The sequence below is a fragment of the Neovison vison genome, chromosome 8 (assembly GCF_020171115.1).
Source record: "Neovison vison isolate M4711 chromosome 8, ASM_NN_V1, whole genome shotgun sequence".
Taxonomy (NCBI): domain Eukaryota; kingdom Metazoa; phylum Chordata; class Mammalia; order Carnivora; family Mustelidae; genus Neogale; species Neogale vison.
This window is the reverse complement of record NC_058098.1, coordinates 76,906,747-76,923,520: the sequence shown is the minus strand read 5'-3', so window position 1 is coordinate 76,923,520 and position 16,774 is coordinate 76,906,747. Positions and strand designations below refer to the sequence as shown.

Below are 16,774 nucleotides of genomic sequence, written 5' to 3'. Positions count from 1 at the left end.
TAAAATAAAAATAAAATCTTAAAATCAAACCAAAACAAAACTTATAAATGAATCTGGGAACAAATAGAAAACTCAAACCCACCAATTACAATAGACTAGATTGGAATGGTGGTTAATAGCCCAGCATTGAGAAGGCACCAGGACCAAGTAATTTCATAACTTGTTTGAGCTAACTTAATAACAGTAATTCCAATATTATTTAAGTTATTCCATAATGAAGGAATGGATGGAAAGTTTCCTAATATATTTTGTGAAGCCAGCATAACTTTAACACCAAACCTGATAAAGTAAAAAAGAAAAAAAAAAAAAGAAAAAGAAAAAGAAAAACGAAATGATATTCACACTTAAAAATATAGATGCAAAAATTCTAAATAAAATATTAGCAAATAATATTCAGCAATGATTCAAAAGAATAACACTCTGTGACCAATAAGAGGTTAATTCAAGGAATGCAAGAGTGAAATTCAATGTGATAAAGCATATTTAACAATAATCAATAGCAAGCTCTTCTACTTGATGAAATAAAACCATTTCAAATACAGACAGGGTTGCCCACTATTGCTATTACTCAACATTGTCTTGATGGGTCGGTCTGGCAAATGAAATAAACACTGAAAAAAGGATACATTATTTTTGCTAATTACGTATTTGTATACTTAAAAAATCCAATAACTATAGTTTACCAAAAAAAAAAAAAAAACTTAGTAAAATTAATGAGAACATTTGGTATGGTAACCCTGATATAAGATAAATATACAAAAAGTCATTAGGCTTTCCCTATTCTAGCATAAGCACACAGAAATAGAAATGGGAAAAATATTCCATACATAATGATTAAAAAGACAATAAAATCTTATTATGGAATGTATGTATCCCCCCCATTCATATGTTGATGCCTTAATCTCAGTGTGATGGTATTCGGAAGTGGTTAGATCATGAGGGTAGAGCCCTGGTGAATGGGATTGGTGCCCTTGTAATAAGAGGCCAGAGAGCTAACTAGTGCTCTTTCTGCCATATAAGGATAGAATGAGAAGTTGGTAGTCTGCAACCTCGCGGAGGACTCCCACCAGAACCTGACCATGTTGGCATTCTAATCTCACATTTCCAGCTTCCAGAACTGTCAGAAATAAATTTCTAGGGCGCTTGTGTGGCTCAGAGGGTTAAGCCTCTGCCTTCAGCTCAGGTCATGGTCCTAGGGTCCTGGGATCGAGTCCCACATCGGGCTCTCTGCTCAATGGGAGCCTGCTTCTTTCTCTCCCTCTGCCTGTCATTTCCTCTGTTTGTGCTCTCTCTCTGGCAAATAAATAAATAAAATCTTTAAAAAGAAAAAAAGAAAGTAATTTCTATTGTTTATAAACCACCCGGATTATGGGACTTATGTTATAATAGCCCAAACTGAGTAAGACAAAGACTTAGCAATAAAGTCAGCAAGCAAAGCACAAAGTCTATGTGATGATAAACATAAAACCATATTGAAGGATAAATTTAAAAATCTGAGCAAATGAAAAGATATCCACAATTTTAGATGGGAAGATTTAATATCAATTCTCTTAATATCATAAAAGTGTGGAATTAATAGAAAGTAAAATATGGGTTCCTAAAAGAGAAAAGGACTATTAGGTAAAAGCTGAAGAAATCTGAAAAACCATGGACTTTCGATAACACTAATTCATCAATACTGGCTCGTTAATTGTAACATATGTATCAGACAATGTAAAATGTTACTTGGGCAAAGTAGGTGAGAAGTATGTGGAAACTCTTGGTAATATCTTTACAATTTTTCTGTAAATCTAAAACTGTTCTTTTTTTTTTTCCCAATTTATTTATTTTCAGAAAAACAGTATTCATTATTTTTTCACCACACCCAGTGCTCCATGCAAGCTGTGCCCTCTATAATACCCACCACCTGGTACCCCAACCTCCCACCCCCCCGCCACTTCAAACCCCTCAGATTGTTTTTCAGAGTCCATAGTCTCTCATGGTTCATCTAATCTAAAACTGTTCTAAAAAATAAAGTTTTGGGTGTTTTTAAGATCTGATTTTATTTATTTTATTTTATTTTTTAAAGATTTTATTTATTTATTTGACAGACAGAGATCACAAGTAGGCAGAGAGGCAGGCAGAGAGAGAGAGAGAGAGAGGGAAGCAGGCTCCCTGCTGAGCAGAGAGCCCGATGCGGGACTGGATCCCAGGACCCTGAGATCATGACCTGAGCCGAAGGCAGCGGCTTAACCCACTGAGCCACCCAGGCGCCCCATGATTTTATTTTTTTTAATATTTATTTATTTTAAAGAGAGACAGAAAAAGAGAGACAGCACAAGTGAAAGGGCAAAGGGAGAGGAAGAGAGAATCTCAAGCAGACTCTTGGCTGAGTGGGTAGCCCAGTGTAGGACTGGATCCCAGGACCCTGAGATCAGGACCCAAGCTGAAACCAAGAATTGGACACTTAACTGATGGTACTACCTAAACGCCCCTACGATTTATTTTTAAAATAATCTCTACATTCAGTATAAGGGCTCAGACTCGTAACCCCTCAGACTGAGTCTCATGCTCTACCCGCTGAGCCAGCCAGGTACTCCGAAAGTTTATTTTAGAAAGCACATCTGTAAGACCATCAGGGAAGTTTTAAAAAATATATACATATATACCTCTTTGGGGCCTGCCGCGGAAAAAAGATGACGAAGGGGACGTCATCGTTTGGAAAGCGTCGCAATAAGACGCACACGTTGTGCCGCCGCTGTGGCTCGAAGGCCTACCACCTTCAGAAGTCCACGTGTGGCAAGTGCGGCTACCCTGCCAAGCGCAAGAGAAAGTATAACTGGAGTGCCAAGGCTAAAAGACGGAACACCACTGGGACCGGTCGCATGAGGCACCTAAAAATTGTATACCGCAGATTCAGGCATGGATTCCGTGAAGGAACAACACCTAAGCCCAAGAGGGCAGCTGTTGCAGCATCCAGTTCATCTTAAGGATTTCAACAATTAGTCAGAATAAACATCATGGTTTTAAAAAAAAAAAAAAAATATATATATATATATATATATATATATATATATATATATATACATACATATATATAATTCCTTGGGGCACCTGGGTGGCATGGTCGTTTAAGCATCCAACTCTTGCTTTTGGCTTAGGCCATGAGATGGAACCCTGCATCAGGCTCTGCACTCACCATAGAGTCTGTTTAAGATTCTCTCTCTCTCGGGGCGCCTGGGTGGCTCAGTGGGTTAAGCCTCTGCCTCGGGTCATGGTCCCAGGGTCCTGGGATCGAGCCCCACATCGGGGTCTCTGCTGAGTGGGGAGCCTGCTTCCCCCTCTCTCTCTGCCTGCCTCTCCGCCTACTTGTGATCTCTGTCTGTTAAATAAATTTAATAGGGTGCCTGGGTGGCTCAGTGAGTTAGGCCACTGCCTTTGACTCAGGTCATGATCTCAGGGTCCTGGGATCGAGTCCCACATCGGGCTCTCTGCTCGGCAGGGAGCCTGCTTCCCTCTCTCACTCTCTCTCTGCCTGCCTCTCTGCCTACTTGTGATCTCTGTCAAATAAATAAATAAAATCTTTAAAAAAAAAATTAAATAAATAAATAAATAAATAAATAAAAGATTCTCTCTCTCTCCCTCCCTCTCTCCCCTCTCCCCCTACCATGAGTGCATGTTCTCTCTCTCTCTCTCAAATAAATAAAAAATCTTTAAATAAATAAATAATAAAAATAAAAAACAGATATGATTCCAATTAAATGGAAAGGAGTATCTTAAAGTTTAGAGAGAAAATAAGTGCCCAAGGAAGCAAATAAATGAATGAAAAAAATTGTGAAGGGACATATCCTACAAAGACACTGTAATTAAATCAATATGGAGTCTTAGTCTAGGAATAGATGAGTAGCTCTAGTAGGGGACCAGAACAGAGAACCCAGGAATAATATCCAATTAATATGCTATTTCAATATATGAAAAAATATATTCCAATTTGATGGGGAAAGACTGATTGTTTAATAATAGTGCTGGCACAGGGGCACCTGGGTGGCTCAGTGGGTTAAAGCCTCTGCCTTCGGCTCAGGTCATGGTCCCAGAGTCCTGGGATTGAGCCCCACATCGGGCTCTCTGCTCAGCAGGGAGCCTGCTTCCCCCCTTCTCTCTGCCTTCCTCTCTGCCTACTTGTGATATTTCTCTCTCTGTCAAATAAATAAAATTAAAAAAAATAATAGTGCTGGCACAACTGGCTATCTATCTGGTAGAAAACAGTCCCTTATCCCAAATTATAAATAAAAAACAAATCCCAGATGGAATAAATGCTAAATATAATAAATAAAGCATCAAAAAGTTAGAACAACACTTATAATCTGTCTCTCTCTTTTTAAAGATTGTATTTATTTATTTGACAGAGAGAGACACAGAGAGAAAGGAAACACAGCAGGGAGGATGGGAGAGGGAGAGGCAGGCTTCCCACTGAGCAGGGAGCCCAACATCAGTCTCAATTCCAGGACCCTGGGATCACAACCTGAGCTGAAGGCAGATGCTTAACAACTGAGCCACCCAGGCACCCCCTACAATCTGTTTCTTAACCAGAAAGAAAAGATAACCATATTTGAGTTTATACAAATTAAAACAATTTATTTTGCAAAAGCTATCATAAATAAACAAAACCAATGAATAGGCAAAGGATAGATTTGGGAAAATACTTGCAAAAGAGATAAGAGATAATGAGTTAGTAATCATTACCAATATAAAAAGAGCTCTTAGGGGCGCCTAGGTGACTCAGTGGGTTAAGCCTCTGCCTTCGGCTCAGATCATGATCTCAGGGTCCTGGGATCGAGCCCCGCATCAGGCTCTCTGCTTGGCGGGGAGCCTGCCTCTCTGCCTACTTGTGATCTCTCTCTCTCTCTGTCAAATAAATAAAATCTTTTAAAAAAATAAATAAATAAAAATAAAAAGAGCTCTTAAAAATTGGCAAGAGACAAACAGTCCCATGGGAAAATGGGGAAAGGATGTGAAAGGAAGTTAGTTCATGAGAACAAACCCAGATAGCCATAAGCATGAACATGCTCAAAATAACCAGCAATTAGAGAAATGCAAATTACAGTGAAAAAAATAATACATCACTCTATATCCAATCAGATAAAAGAAAATTAGAGAGTAATAATACCAATTGCCCACAGGATGAATAGAAAAAAAATGTAAATTGTTTACAGCTGTTTTGCAAATTAGTCTGACAAATATTTTTAAAATTAACAGTACACAGACATGTCAACCAACAAACCACACTTCTGGGAATTTATCTCTCAAATATAAAATCACCAGTAAAATATTTATTATGGCATTGCTCTTACTTGGGAAAATAAAAAGAGAGAAAGAAAAAGAATTCTCAGCAATAAGATAAATAATGGCACATTAATACTGTGGAATATTAAGCAGCTATTAAAAAGAATGGATTAAAGCTCTACCATTTGATTTGGGTGAGTTTTCCTGGATGTATTTTTGTTTTATTTTGTTTTCTAATTCTAGTATAGTTACTATACAGTGTTCTGTTAGTTTCAGGTCTACACTATAGTGATTCAGCAATTCTATACATTAGTTAGTGCCCATCATGGTAAGTGTACCCATAATCTTCTTCACTTATTCTACCCCCCCCTTCCATAACCATCTGTTTGTTCTCTATAGTTAAGAGTCTATTTTTCGGTTTGTCTCTTTTTTCTTTGTTCATTTGTTTTCTTAAATTCCATACACAAGTGGTATCATACGGTATTTGTCTTTCTCTGACTACTTTTGCTTAGCATTATACTCTCTTGGTCCATCTGTCTTGTTGCAAATGGCAAGATTGCATTCTTTTTTTTGGCTGAGTAATATTCCAGGGTGTGTGTGTGTGTGTGTGTGTGTGTATAACATCCTCTTTAACCATTCACCTATGGGTAGACCCTAGGGCTGCTTCTATAATGTGACTATTATAAATAATGCTGCAATAAACATACAGGTACATATATATTTTTTGAAAAAGTGTTTTCATTTTCTTTGGGTAAATCCCCCATACTGGTTTACTGGATCATATGGTATTTCCATTTTTAATTTTTTGAGGAACCTCCATACAGTTCTCCACAGTCGCTCCACCAGTTTACATTCCCATCAACAGTGCATGAGCGTTCCTTTTTCTCCACAGACTCATCAAAAGTTGTTTCTTGTGTTTTGAATTTTAGCCACTCTGATAGCTGTGAGGAGATATCTCAGTGTGGTTTCGATTTGCATTCCCTGGTGATGAGGGATGTTGAGCATCTATCCATGTATGTATTGGCCAACTGAATGTCTTCTTTGGAGAAATGTCTATTCATGCCTTCTGAACTTTTAAAAATTAAATTGTTTGTTTCCTGGAGATATTTTTGAATATTAAAGTGAGATGCAGAGAAGTGTGTACACCATGATCCCATTTTTAAAAAGCAAATACTGAACACAACCCAAAACTGTGAATATGGAAACAAACACGGGAGGAAGCCCACCCCATTGCTAACACAAATCAGTGGTAGTACTAGGAAGGAAGAGGGGGAATGCAGCGATTGAAAAGAAAAAATGACAGAATGTATCATATGGGTATGTGAAGGATATTAATCAGAAATGTGCTATAGCATTGATTAGGCTATCACGTGATAGACATGAGCATCTATCCTCCCGTGCACCCCCCATTCCCAATACTTCATAGTCATTTGGCACTTTATCATTTTTTGAACTACTTAGTTCTATACAACATAAGTCTCACAATCTTATCTGCATTTTGGGCAATCCTACTGAAAATTATTGTTTTTCCTTAACTGTTACCATATACTTTATGAAAATTAAATTTTTAGACCCCATTTTCCAAGTTGGGGTATAATTTTATACAAAAAGTATGTACTTATATATAAAGAAATTAGAAAAAATTAAGGGCTTAGTGGTTATTTGTTTACTGATTGATGAATAGCTATAAAATGAAAAAGTAGTTATAGAAAAATATGTATAAAGTAGTCTATTTTGGTAAAAACAAGCAAAATCCTAACTATAAATGCTTAAATACTTCTAAGTGAATGAGAAAGCTTCAGAAAATCTTCACAAGGCCACAGGCCCGTGTTCTATCAAGGGGAGGAAAGAAGAGAAGGGGCAGATTACTAGCTTTGCTTTTTTACCTCTCTGCATCTTACTACTTCATTTATTACAATATGCAAAAAAAAGTATTACTTTTGAGATCTAAAAACATTAAGTAATGAAAACAAAAATAAATTGCAAACAATAAAATAAATTGGGTATGACTTAGCACTTATTTCATAAGATCCATTGTGAATATTAAATGAGATAAACCACTTGAAGTGTGTACCATATTGCCTAATACTGCTAATCTGCAGTAAATGTTAGCTATTTTTTATTAAAAAAATACTACAGAGAACAATGTAATTTATGAAACTGAAATGATAAGTCCTTTGAATATGACAGGGCACTTTTTTCATTACTACTGAATCTGTTCTCCTTTGGAACGCAAGGACTCATTATGGTTACCATACAACTCATAAAACACACTTTTACCAACAGCAAAAATAAAATTACAGTTAGATAAAAAAAGATACTTAATAAGAAAGAGAGAGCAGCCTTTTGGCCTTGAAGTCTACTTTAAGAACTTTAAGAACCAGGGTACCTAGGTGGCTCATTCATTAAGCATCTGCCTTCAGCCCAGGTCATGAGCCCAGGGCCCTGGAATCAAGCTCTCTGGCAGGAAGCCTGCTTCTCCCACTCCCCCGGCTTATTATGTTCCCTCTCTCGCTGTTTCTGTCTCTGTCAAATAAATAAATAAAATCTTTTTTAAAAAAAGAACTTTAAGAATCAGGAATGCCTGGGATTTCGGCTCAGCTCATGGTCTCAGGGTTGTGATAATGAGCCCCATGTCAGATTATCTTTCCCTCTTTCTCTGCCCCTCCCCTCTTCCCTCACTGTCACATGCTTACATACTCTCAAAAAAATCAATCAATCATCAATTAATTAATTAAAAGAACTTAAAAAATCATCCAAAGGCTTTTGCTTCTTCACAGCCACTTTGAATGAGAGATACATGGGCCCAAGATGTTTGTTTCCCCCACATTAGAAGAGACGTGGGGGAAATAGATTGGAGAATGACGCCATTGCTCTTTTGGAAGGCCTGGCCAAGTGGGAAATCCGTTCCTAAATGCACAAATTCCATCCCAACTCTAGGGAGGTATACCAACAAGGAGCTCGTATGCCTAAAAGCATGTTAGTTTAGTTATAATCTACAAACTGAATTTGGTCCATCGATACTATTCTTATTGTTTAATGAAACATTAGAATAAGTTCATTAATCACATGAGTGCATTATTAGTCTTACTACTTACATGGAATCGACTTTCTCTTCGGGGCCTTGCACTTGGCCTGTCACAGTGCCTTTGCTGGTATTCTTCACCCAGCCAACCACTCCTATTTTCTTAGCCTCACCTTCTGTGTACTGGTTTTAGGAGAAAATTAGTGAAACAAAATCCAGCGTCAAAAAATGTAACTAATAATAATTTTTTTTCCTACAGTCCTTGACAAAAATTACATAGCTGACCTACAATCACTCCTCTGTTTACAAGAACCTTCATTTAAGGGTAAACTTTATTAAATTCCACTTTCAGTAAAGATGAGCACATTATGAGAAAATAAACTGATAGAAAACAGTTTCCATGATGTGTTTTGGGATCCATAAAATTCAGTTGCACTGCCCCAATAACTTCTAACACTGTATTACATTGTCTGGGCTCCAAATGATGATTATCCTAAGATTTTCAATCACTGAGAGAAAATACTGAATTATGATCAATACACAGTATTCAATTAAAAGTTTCTGATGTCTTCCATTGGCTGTGGACTTGCCACACAAATGTTATAATTGTCTATAGGTAAGTTTATTTCTCCTATTATTCTTTACAGTCTTTTAAAAATTTCTCAGTTTTAAATTCAGTTATGATGACAGATGAAAACCTAGCAACATTTTAATTTGAACTATTTTAACTACATCATACTAAATTCTTGTCGATGCTATCTACTGGAACTTTTTAAAAACACGGTCTTCTGCTTGGAGGTCAGAGTGACTAAGAATCTATACACTCTACTTCCCCAACTAAACAGAGATGGTTACAGCTAGGATTTATGTGGGAGCTGGTTCTGAAAATAATAATGAAAGAGGAGACAATCTGAACTGTGGGGTAGGGGACTATCTCAAAAGGAGGAGACTTCACTGGTTAGGAACATACTAGAACTCTTGGGAAGTTAGGAAGAGAGAGCTAATCTAGTGACTGCTAGCTCTGACAGTAGGCGAAAACACATGCACCTTTTACTTTTAGGAAAGGAGAATATTAACAAAGGAAAAATTTTAAAAGCATTAAGGAGCCTTAACCTGTCTTAACCCCTGAGAACCACTTCCTTAACACAACAAGGGCATTTTTCATCCTGGAATTCAAGATTTGCCTGGAGGACTTCTTTCATTCAGAACATGGAGCAGATCCCACACTTTATGTTCAGTACACCTAGCCAAAATGCTTAATTCAATCATCCCAGTAAATGAATTTTTGAAATTCATACAAAAAATTAACTACAAACTAGGCAGGCTGTAATGTTTTTGATAGACTACTTTCAAAAGACAACTTTAATAAAAAATTTCAGGCAGTAGTTTGGAAAAAATACAAATATTTCATTTACTGTCAAGGACAGAAAATAAGCAGTAAGCTAGCACTAAGTAGAAAATTGCTCTATCTCTATAAATAGAAATAACAAGTAGGGGGAGAAAAAAAACAAAAAATTGACTTACCATTCTGAAGCAAACACCTGTATTAAAAAAAAGAAGATAAAAAGAAATGTTAGTTTGTCTACCTTTAAAAAAATTATGTATTTCCTGACTTAACTTTCATCTACTTTATTAAATAGTAAGTAAATAAAATGAGCAAAAACTTTCATATCTGAACATATTCAGAAAGTGGTTTTTTAAATTACTTTCTTTTAAAATAATAACAGAAAAGGAAGGCTCTTTGGAGAAAAATGGTAATTTTCTGAAACCAAAGACTCATGAAAAGCCACACTGCATATTCATTCTATTTCAAAATGGTCAATGAAACAAAATACTTACTACCAAGGACCGTTTGGTATATATGGCATACAGCTTATTCATCCCCAGCTTTCAGAATTTCTTCTTTAAATGCAAGGACTAAATTCAAATTTGAATGTAATAAAACATTTCTGTTTTTATTTCAGGGACAGGAAACTATCAGGTTTGCCAAGGGCTCGGGAAGGAGTGCTGCAAAGGGGTAAGAGAGAACTTTCTCGGGTCAAGGCACTGCCTTGCCTCTCAACTGGGGTGATCGCTAAGGGACTGTATGCATTTTTCATTAAACTATACACTAAAAAGGGTGAATGTTACTGAATTTAAATCATACCCCAACTGAAAAAAGATTTTTTTAAATACATTGGGAAATCATAAGTGATAGATTAAACCAATATTCAAAGAGGTCAAGAGATAGTGCCTATACATACAGCAATTAAGCCTACTAAAGAAGATACAGAAGGGATTGATGGCTTAGATAATGTTATATAATTTGTAAGCAGATTTATAATAGCAGGGGGGTATCATTTGTTTCCTGATGATTGCGTTTTGCAGTATTGAATGAACATGAAGAAAAAGAGCAGTAAAGCAATAAATACAGGATGTATCGCAAATGGAATTTTTATATGGCTGTAAAAATATTTAAAAGGTACATATAAAATGAGGAGAAATGATGAGTGGCAAGCATTGATCTGAAGGGGAATCAGAAAGGTAATTAGTCATATAGACAGAAGGAAAGACGGTAGCTGTAGATATGCTAGGAACTGGCGGAAAACTCACAGGGAAACTTCCGCTAAAGCAGACCATGTAGAAGAGAGCAACGAAACAGAAGAGAAAACAGGCAGAACTGTGAAAAGCGTTTAGTTGTTTTATCCTAGGCGTGAGGGGATCCCGAAAGACGCTGCCCAAGAAGCATGAAAGGTTTGAGGAAGGGCTATATTGCGCCCATTCCCCAGAGGTCCTCCACAGCAAGCAGCCCCCTCTGATGTCAGCATTAAGAAAAAAAAGTCAGGCAAGGGAAGTAAACAGAAATTGGAAACATCTGGTTCGGCTCTTTCCTATTTAAAAAATAGCCCAGTGTCCAACAGCACCAGGAATCTGGTTTTAGCATTCTCTCTGTGTGATTCACATGCCCACCAAAGTGTAGAACCAATGGGTGATGCTACCTTCATGGAAGGCCTGGGAAAGGTTTGAAAAGGTTTTTGTTTTTTGTTTTTTTAAGATTTTATTTATTTCTTTATTTAAGAGAGAAAGAGCACGAATGGGGGATAGGTGCAGAGGGAGAGGGAGAAGCAGACTCCCTGCTGAGCGTGGGGCCCAATGCGGGGCTTGATCCCAGGACCCTGAGATCCTGACCTGAGCCGAAGGCAAACGCTTAACCAACTGAGCCACCCAGGCGCCCCATGATTTTTATTTCCAATCAAGAACTGCATCAGAAAGGGAAAAATCTGATAGGGTATGGCAAATCTGATGCATTTCTGGTTGACGCTGTTCGTGTTAGTAATAAATCATGTGCTTGCAGAGCAACGTTCATTCACTGATTTTACACGCCCACAGCACCACAGGAGAGGAGCTACAGACAATGAAAAGCCAAAAAAAAAAAAAAAAAAAAAAAATCCCACACCCTCCCCTGAGCCCTCCTTGGACCTGGTTTGGGAGCAGCCCAGGCAGCCCTTCACTTAGATCGTCACTTAAATATTCAAAATCGTGTCACTGCACTCACTTTACAAATTATTTCTAGTCCCAAACTTCATTTAAGACTTACCATAAATATATAAAAAATAAAAAATTAAAAAAAACAAACAGAGAACAAGTATTTATCCTGTTTAAATATCCTTCTTCTGTTGAATCTCTGAATACTGTGAGTAAATTAATCAAAAACAATCACTTGGCAATATAAAAAAAAAAAGACTTACCATAAATAAACAAATAAATAAATAAATAAATAAATGTATGTGATTCTATTTCAATGTTTTTAGAAAAATGGGTAATACTGTTTTCATGCCCTGGTCCAAATGATCATCATCTCTCCACAGCCTCTTTAACTAGTGTCCCAGCTTCTAGTTCTGCCCTCCTACAGTCCATTCTCTATAAAACACCCGAGGTGATTTTCTTTATTTAAGTAATGTCATATCGCTTTCTTCCCCACCTCTATCGGTTTACCATTACACTCAAAGTAAGAGGTATGCTACTTGCCACAGCCTCCAGACCCCTACCCCCAACCTATGATTCTACCTCATATTTTAGGACTCCCTCTGAGCTCTCTCCATTTTGGACAAACCTGCCTCCTTCATGCTCCTCAGTATGCCAAGCATACTCCTGCCTCACAGCCTTTGCACATACTATTCCCTCTGCCTGAAATGCTTTTCCCCCAATCTTCTCATGACTAACTTCGGCTCATTCATGTCTCTGCACAAATGTCACCTCCTCAGAAGTATTAATTAAGTTGGAAGAAAGGCAGGCAGGGACAAGCACCCCATGCCCCCAGTCTTAAGAGGAAACCACCCTTAAAAGGATTTTACACCACCCTGGAAGGAGCCCTCCACCCTTTCTCACGTGATAGGTAGATGACAAAAACCTGACTGGGTGACAGGCTGGTGGAGGGTTAATCAGATTAAAACAGCCTGCCAACAAGCCCATAAAAACCCCTAGACTTAGGAACTCCAGTGGCAACCCTCTCCAGTCCCCTCCCTCTCCGGAGCTTTGCACTATCACCCAAGAAACTTCATTTTGTAGCCCACCACTCTTCCTCTGGTCTGCCTTTTCATTCTTTAAAGTGACATGACCAAGAGCCACGGGCACCAAAGGAAAAGAAATCCTGTAACAATATGTCCCTTGCCCAACTCATCTAAAACAGCAATACACCCCACATGTTTCCTGTATATGCATAGTACTAATTACCATATGACTTTACAAGATATTTGTTTACTTTTCTTTTATTTTTTTTAAGATTTTACTTGTTTATTTGACAGAGAGGGAGATCATAAGTAGGCAAAGAGGCAGGCAGAGAGAGAGGGGGGAAAGCAGGCTCCCTGCAGAGCAGACAGCCCAATGCGGGCCTGGATCCCCCAGGACCCTGAGATTATGACCTGAGCCGAAGGCAAAGGCTCAACCCACTGAGCCACCCAGGCGCCCTATTTACTTTTCTTAAATGTCCTGTCTTCACTCTAAATTCTATTAGGGCACGACTTTTTTCTGTCTTGTTCACCATTGTGTTCCCAGCACTTAGATCAGACCTTGGCACATAACTGCCGAATAAATGAATGAAAGATAAACCAGCTGATAAATATTTAAGTGAAATACTTAACTCTCCTGTAATAATTCCTTATTAATATTGCAAATATACATACAAGCAAATTGATGAGACTTTAAGTCTAATTCAAAGTGATGGTAATAAATTTACTGCAATTTAGAGCTGGAAAGAATCTCAAGACTTCTGTGTTGATTCTAGCAGAACTTTACCTAAATGATGATACATAGTGTTGTGAAAATTAGTAATGGAAAATTTCACTAATGAAGTCAGGTGGGTCTCAGCAGGGGGAGCTCTCATGCCCTACCACTTACAGTCCACTTCAGACCCAACACAAAGTGAGAGACCTGACCTTACACAGACTTGACCTTGCTTGTGGATACTATTCTACTTCTCCAGCCTAAGGAAGAAACACTTTCCTCATCCCCTACCCCCTATCTGGGCAACAGCTCAGCCAATGAGAAGCCACCACACTTGATATTCCCAGTTTATTCCCCTGGACTTTTAGTTCATGACAGCCTTCCCAATGTACCCCTTTACTCCTTAAAAAGCATGTCTGTCCTTTGTTGCCCAGATTCACCTAAGGTTGTGTCCCACCTTGTTTGTCCTGACTCGCAATTCTCTTTCATTCCCAAATGAACCCTTTTTTGCTGGTAAAATAACTGGCAGTTTTACTTTAAAAGTTAAAATTACATGTATACATACCTATTTAGTATTTAATAGGATAGCAAGAAGCCACTAGAGAATATCTAAGTTGACAAAACAAGAAATAGTAATATCTGCATGTTGTTTATAAATAAAGACATAACAACCACAAGAATGGAAAAAAGGAAAGATTGAATTGGTCATCTTGGATCAGTTAGAGGATTTGAGATGAGAGACGGAGCAGGATCTGGTGGCTGTGTTTTTATCTGTGAGTGATAAGAGCACACTCATATTTACCAAACAAATCCTAAAACAGTAGAACTCAAGGACTGCCATTTAAGTTTACGAGACACAATTTTAGCCTAAATTCATACTGCTTGCAAACAGGGTAGAAAATGGAAGTGTTGCTCCTGACTCTAGGCAGTGACTGATGGGCAAAAAATATAAGACTGAAATAAATCATGTATGAAAGATTCAATATGGACTTAACAGAAACTTGGCTTGCCTTGGTTATCGATCTAATGTTTTGAGGTTGAGATTTCCTGTAACATGTCCTTCTGTGTCACTACCTGGGAAAGTATACAGAATGTAATCATTACTGTTAAATTTACTTAATATCTGTATATCTGTGGGGCAGACACTGCTAGCTGCTTACACAGAATTCATTCTCCCCTTCTACCTCTCTAACAGACTCTGATTTTACTTGAGGCAGTAACATGCCTTTCTATATTTCCCATCTTCCTTGTAAGAAGAATGGCCCATGAGATGCGATCCGTGTCTGGAGGTAAACGGCTTCAGGAAAGCACCTTGACAGGACTGACTCAACGGTGGTTTGGTCCTATAGCCTCCCCCTTCCTGACTGTAGGGTGAATATCATGATGGAGCTATAGCAGCCTTCTTGAAACCACAAGGAAAAGATCAAGGCCATTGCATTGGGCTCGGCCTTGACCTTCCTGAAGGGATTGGGGAATGACTGCTAAAGGGAAATGTGAGAGAGGAGTTCTTGGAAATGTTCTGGAATTAGATAGTGGTGATGGGTGCAAAAAATTGTGATTACTGGAAAAATCACTGTATATTGAGTATGCTTTGAACACTTCCAAAGGATGAGTTTAAAATTATGTGAATTATATCACAATTTTTTTAAATGTCACCAAAAAAAAAAAAAAAAGAAAGAAAGAAAGAGAGAAAAAGAAGAGCAGAAAACAGGACTATATTGTAGTCTTTCCTGCCTTTATCTGCTGAACAAGGGCAGTCATTCTTCCACTGTGGTCACCAGGAAACCTCCCTGACTCTTCCTATCACCCCACACAAAGACACTCTGGGGAACAGAACATCTTTAAGTGCCGCAGCCAGAACTACATGGTTGAGCTCTCTCTGGACTTTACAACCTATTTCTAGAGGAGAAAGCTTCTTTGCCTCCATGATAGTTCCTGCTTTGAGGAGAAATAATCCATTAGTGTGACCTTCCTGGACACTCTACCCTCCCCCTACTCCATCACAGCGACATGCAGTGAACTGGTAAGTCCAGAAGGAGAAACAAGCATAGCCCAGTGCTTCAACTTCTTCCTTCTCCTGGAGAGAGCTTCCCTCAGGGATCCTATCTCTGCTTGTCAGGGGAGCCCTGTCTGTCCCCAGGAGAGTGTGTTTTCTTCTGCGCTAGAAACTGTCATAAAGTGCACTTACCTGAAGATTCACACCACATTACCAAACTCTGCTTCACATAATGAAGAGGGGGGTTATTTATTAGGCCTCTTAACCACAAAGGCTTATGAGGAATGTGCATAGAAAGGCATCAGGACCTCTAGCCCACTCACTTTGTGAAACAGTGAACCATGCAAGAATTAACTATCCAAAGCTCCTCTGTTCTCAGAACCTTTCTGAGAGTCCTGATCCCTAGTTGGAAGCACTTGGTGCCACAAAGGGAGGGCCGTATAGAAAGAAAAAGCCAACGAAAATATAGATTCTCTGCAGTTTATCGGCCCTGGCTGGAATGGAGCCCTCCTGGGACGCAGCCTATGTGGCAAGAGATCTTCTGTGGGCTTCCATGACCTCTCTGCCCCACTTCCACCTCGCTTGTTAAAGAGCTGAGATGACACATGCAGGTTTTTCACAGACACACCACTCTGGAAACTGGGACAGAGACATCAGCCCCTTCAGTTACGAAGGACTCCAAACACAATTCACTGCTGCATCGGGGCTCAATCGACTGCAACTGTGGAAAGATGTGTCAGTGAGAACCTCTGAGGTGAATATTTGCAAAGCAAATCCTACTTTAAATTCACAAAGAAACACTGATATTTAAAGAAATCATGATGAATTTTAAATATCCGCATCCTTCCATGTAAAATCAAATTTTTATATTGTCTTTTGCCCCTTCATCCTGGGATGTGACTGCCTGTGTCAGGTTTGAGTGCCTCGACGAGGTTAAACATCTTTCTTTAGAGAGTCCTTCCTTTAACCTTCATCCTCCATCCAGGGTCTGTCCCCTGGAGCCACACACCAGGGCATCTTTCAGATTGTTGAAACAGCCGTCTCACTACTGTTTCTTCTCCAAGCCAACTATCCCCAAGCACTTCAATTTAATTGAAGACACTTTTAAAGTCCCCACCAGAAGCGCAGCTGTAGGGGCTATAAAAACAAGCCATCAGCTTGACCTTGAAAATACTATCCTTTTTGCCTAGTAAGGGGCACAGATATGTGTACACAAATAATTGTAGTTGAAAGCAGACTAGATTAACAAGATGTAAAAACAAGGAGTAGAACAGCACTATAAATGAAAT

The 16,774-nt window shown here is 38.6% G+C and overlaps 2 protein-coding genes across 3 annotated transcripts in view; one reads left to right on the top strand and one right to left on the bottom strand.

Annotated features, from left to right (window-relative positions):
- ACYP2 (acylphosphatase 2) overlaps nucleotides 1-16,774 on the bottom strand; it is a 290,315-nt gene that overhangs the window by 161,308 nt on the left and 112,233 nt on the right. For both annotated transcript variants that reach the window (XM_044263956.1, XM_044263955.1), the window contains 2 exons: nucleotides 9,812-9,828; nucleotides 8,361-8,470 (listed from right to left, as the gene is read on the bottom strand). In XM_044263956.1, the coding sequence (XP_044119891.1) occupies nucleotides 8,361-8,470; nucleotides 9,812-9,828 (127 nt within the window). The remainder of the gene's footprint in view (nucleotides 1-8,360; nucleotides 8,471-9,811; nucleotides 9,829-16,774) is intronic.
- On the top strand, nucleotides 2,655-3,023 carry LOC122916481 (60S ribosomal protein L37). The gene has a single exon (XM_044263957.1). The coding sequence runs from the start codon at nucleotides 2,676-2,678 to the stop codon at nucleotides 2,967-2,969; it is 294 nt and encodes a 97-aa protein (XP_044119892.1). The 5' UTR covers nucleotides 2,655-2,675; the 3' UTR covers nucleotides 2,970-3,023.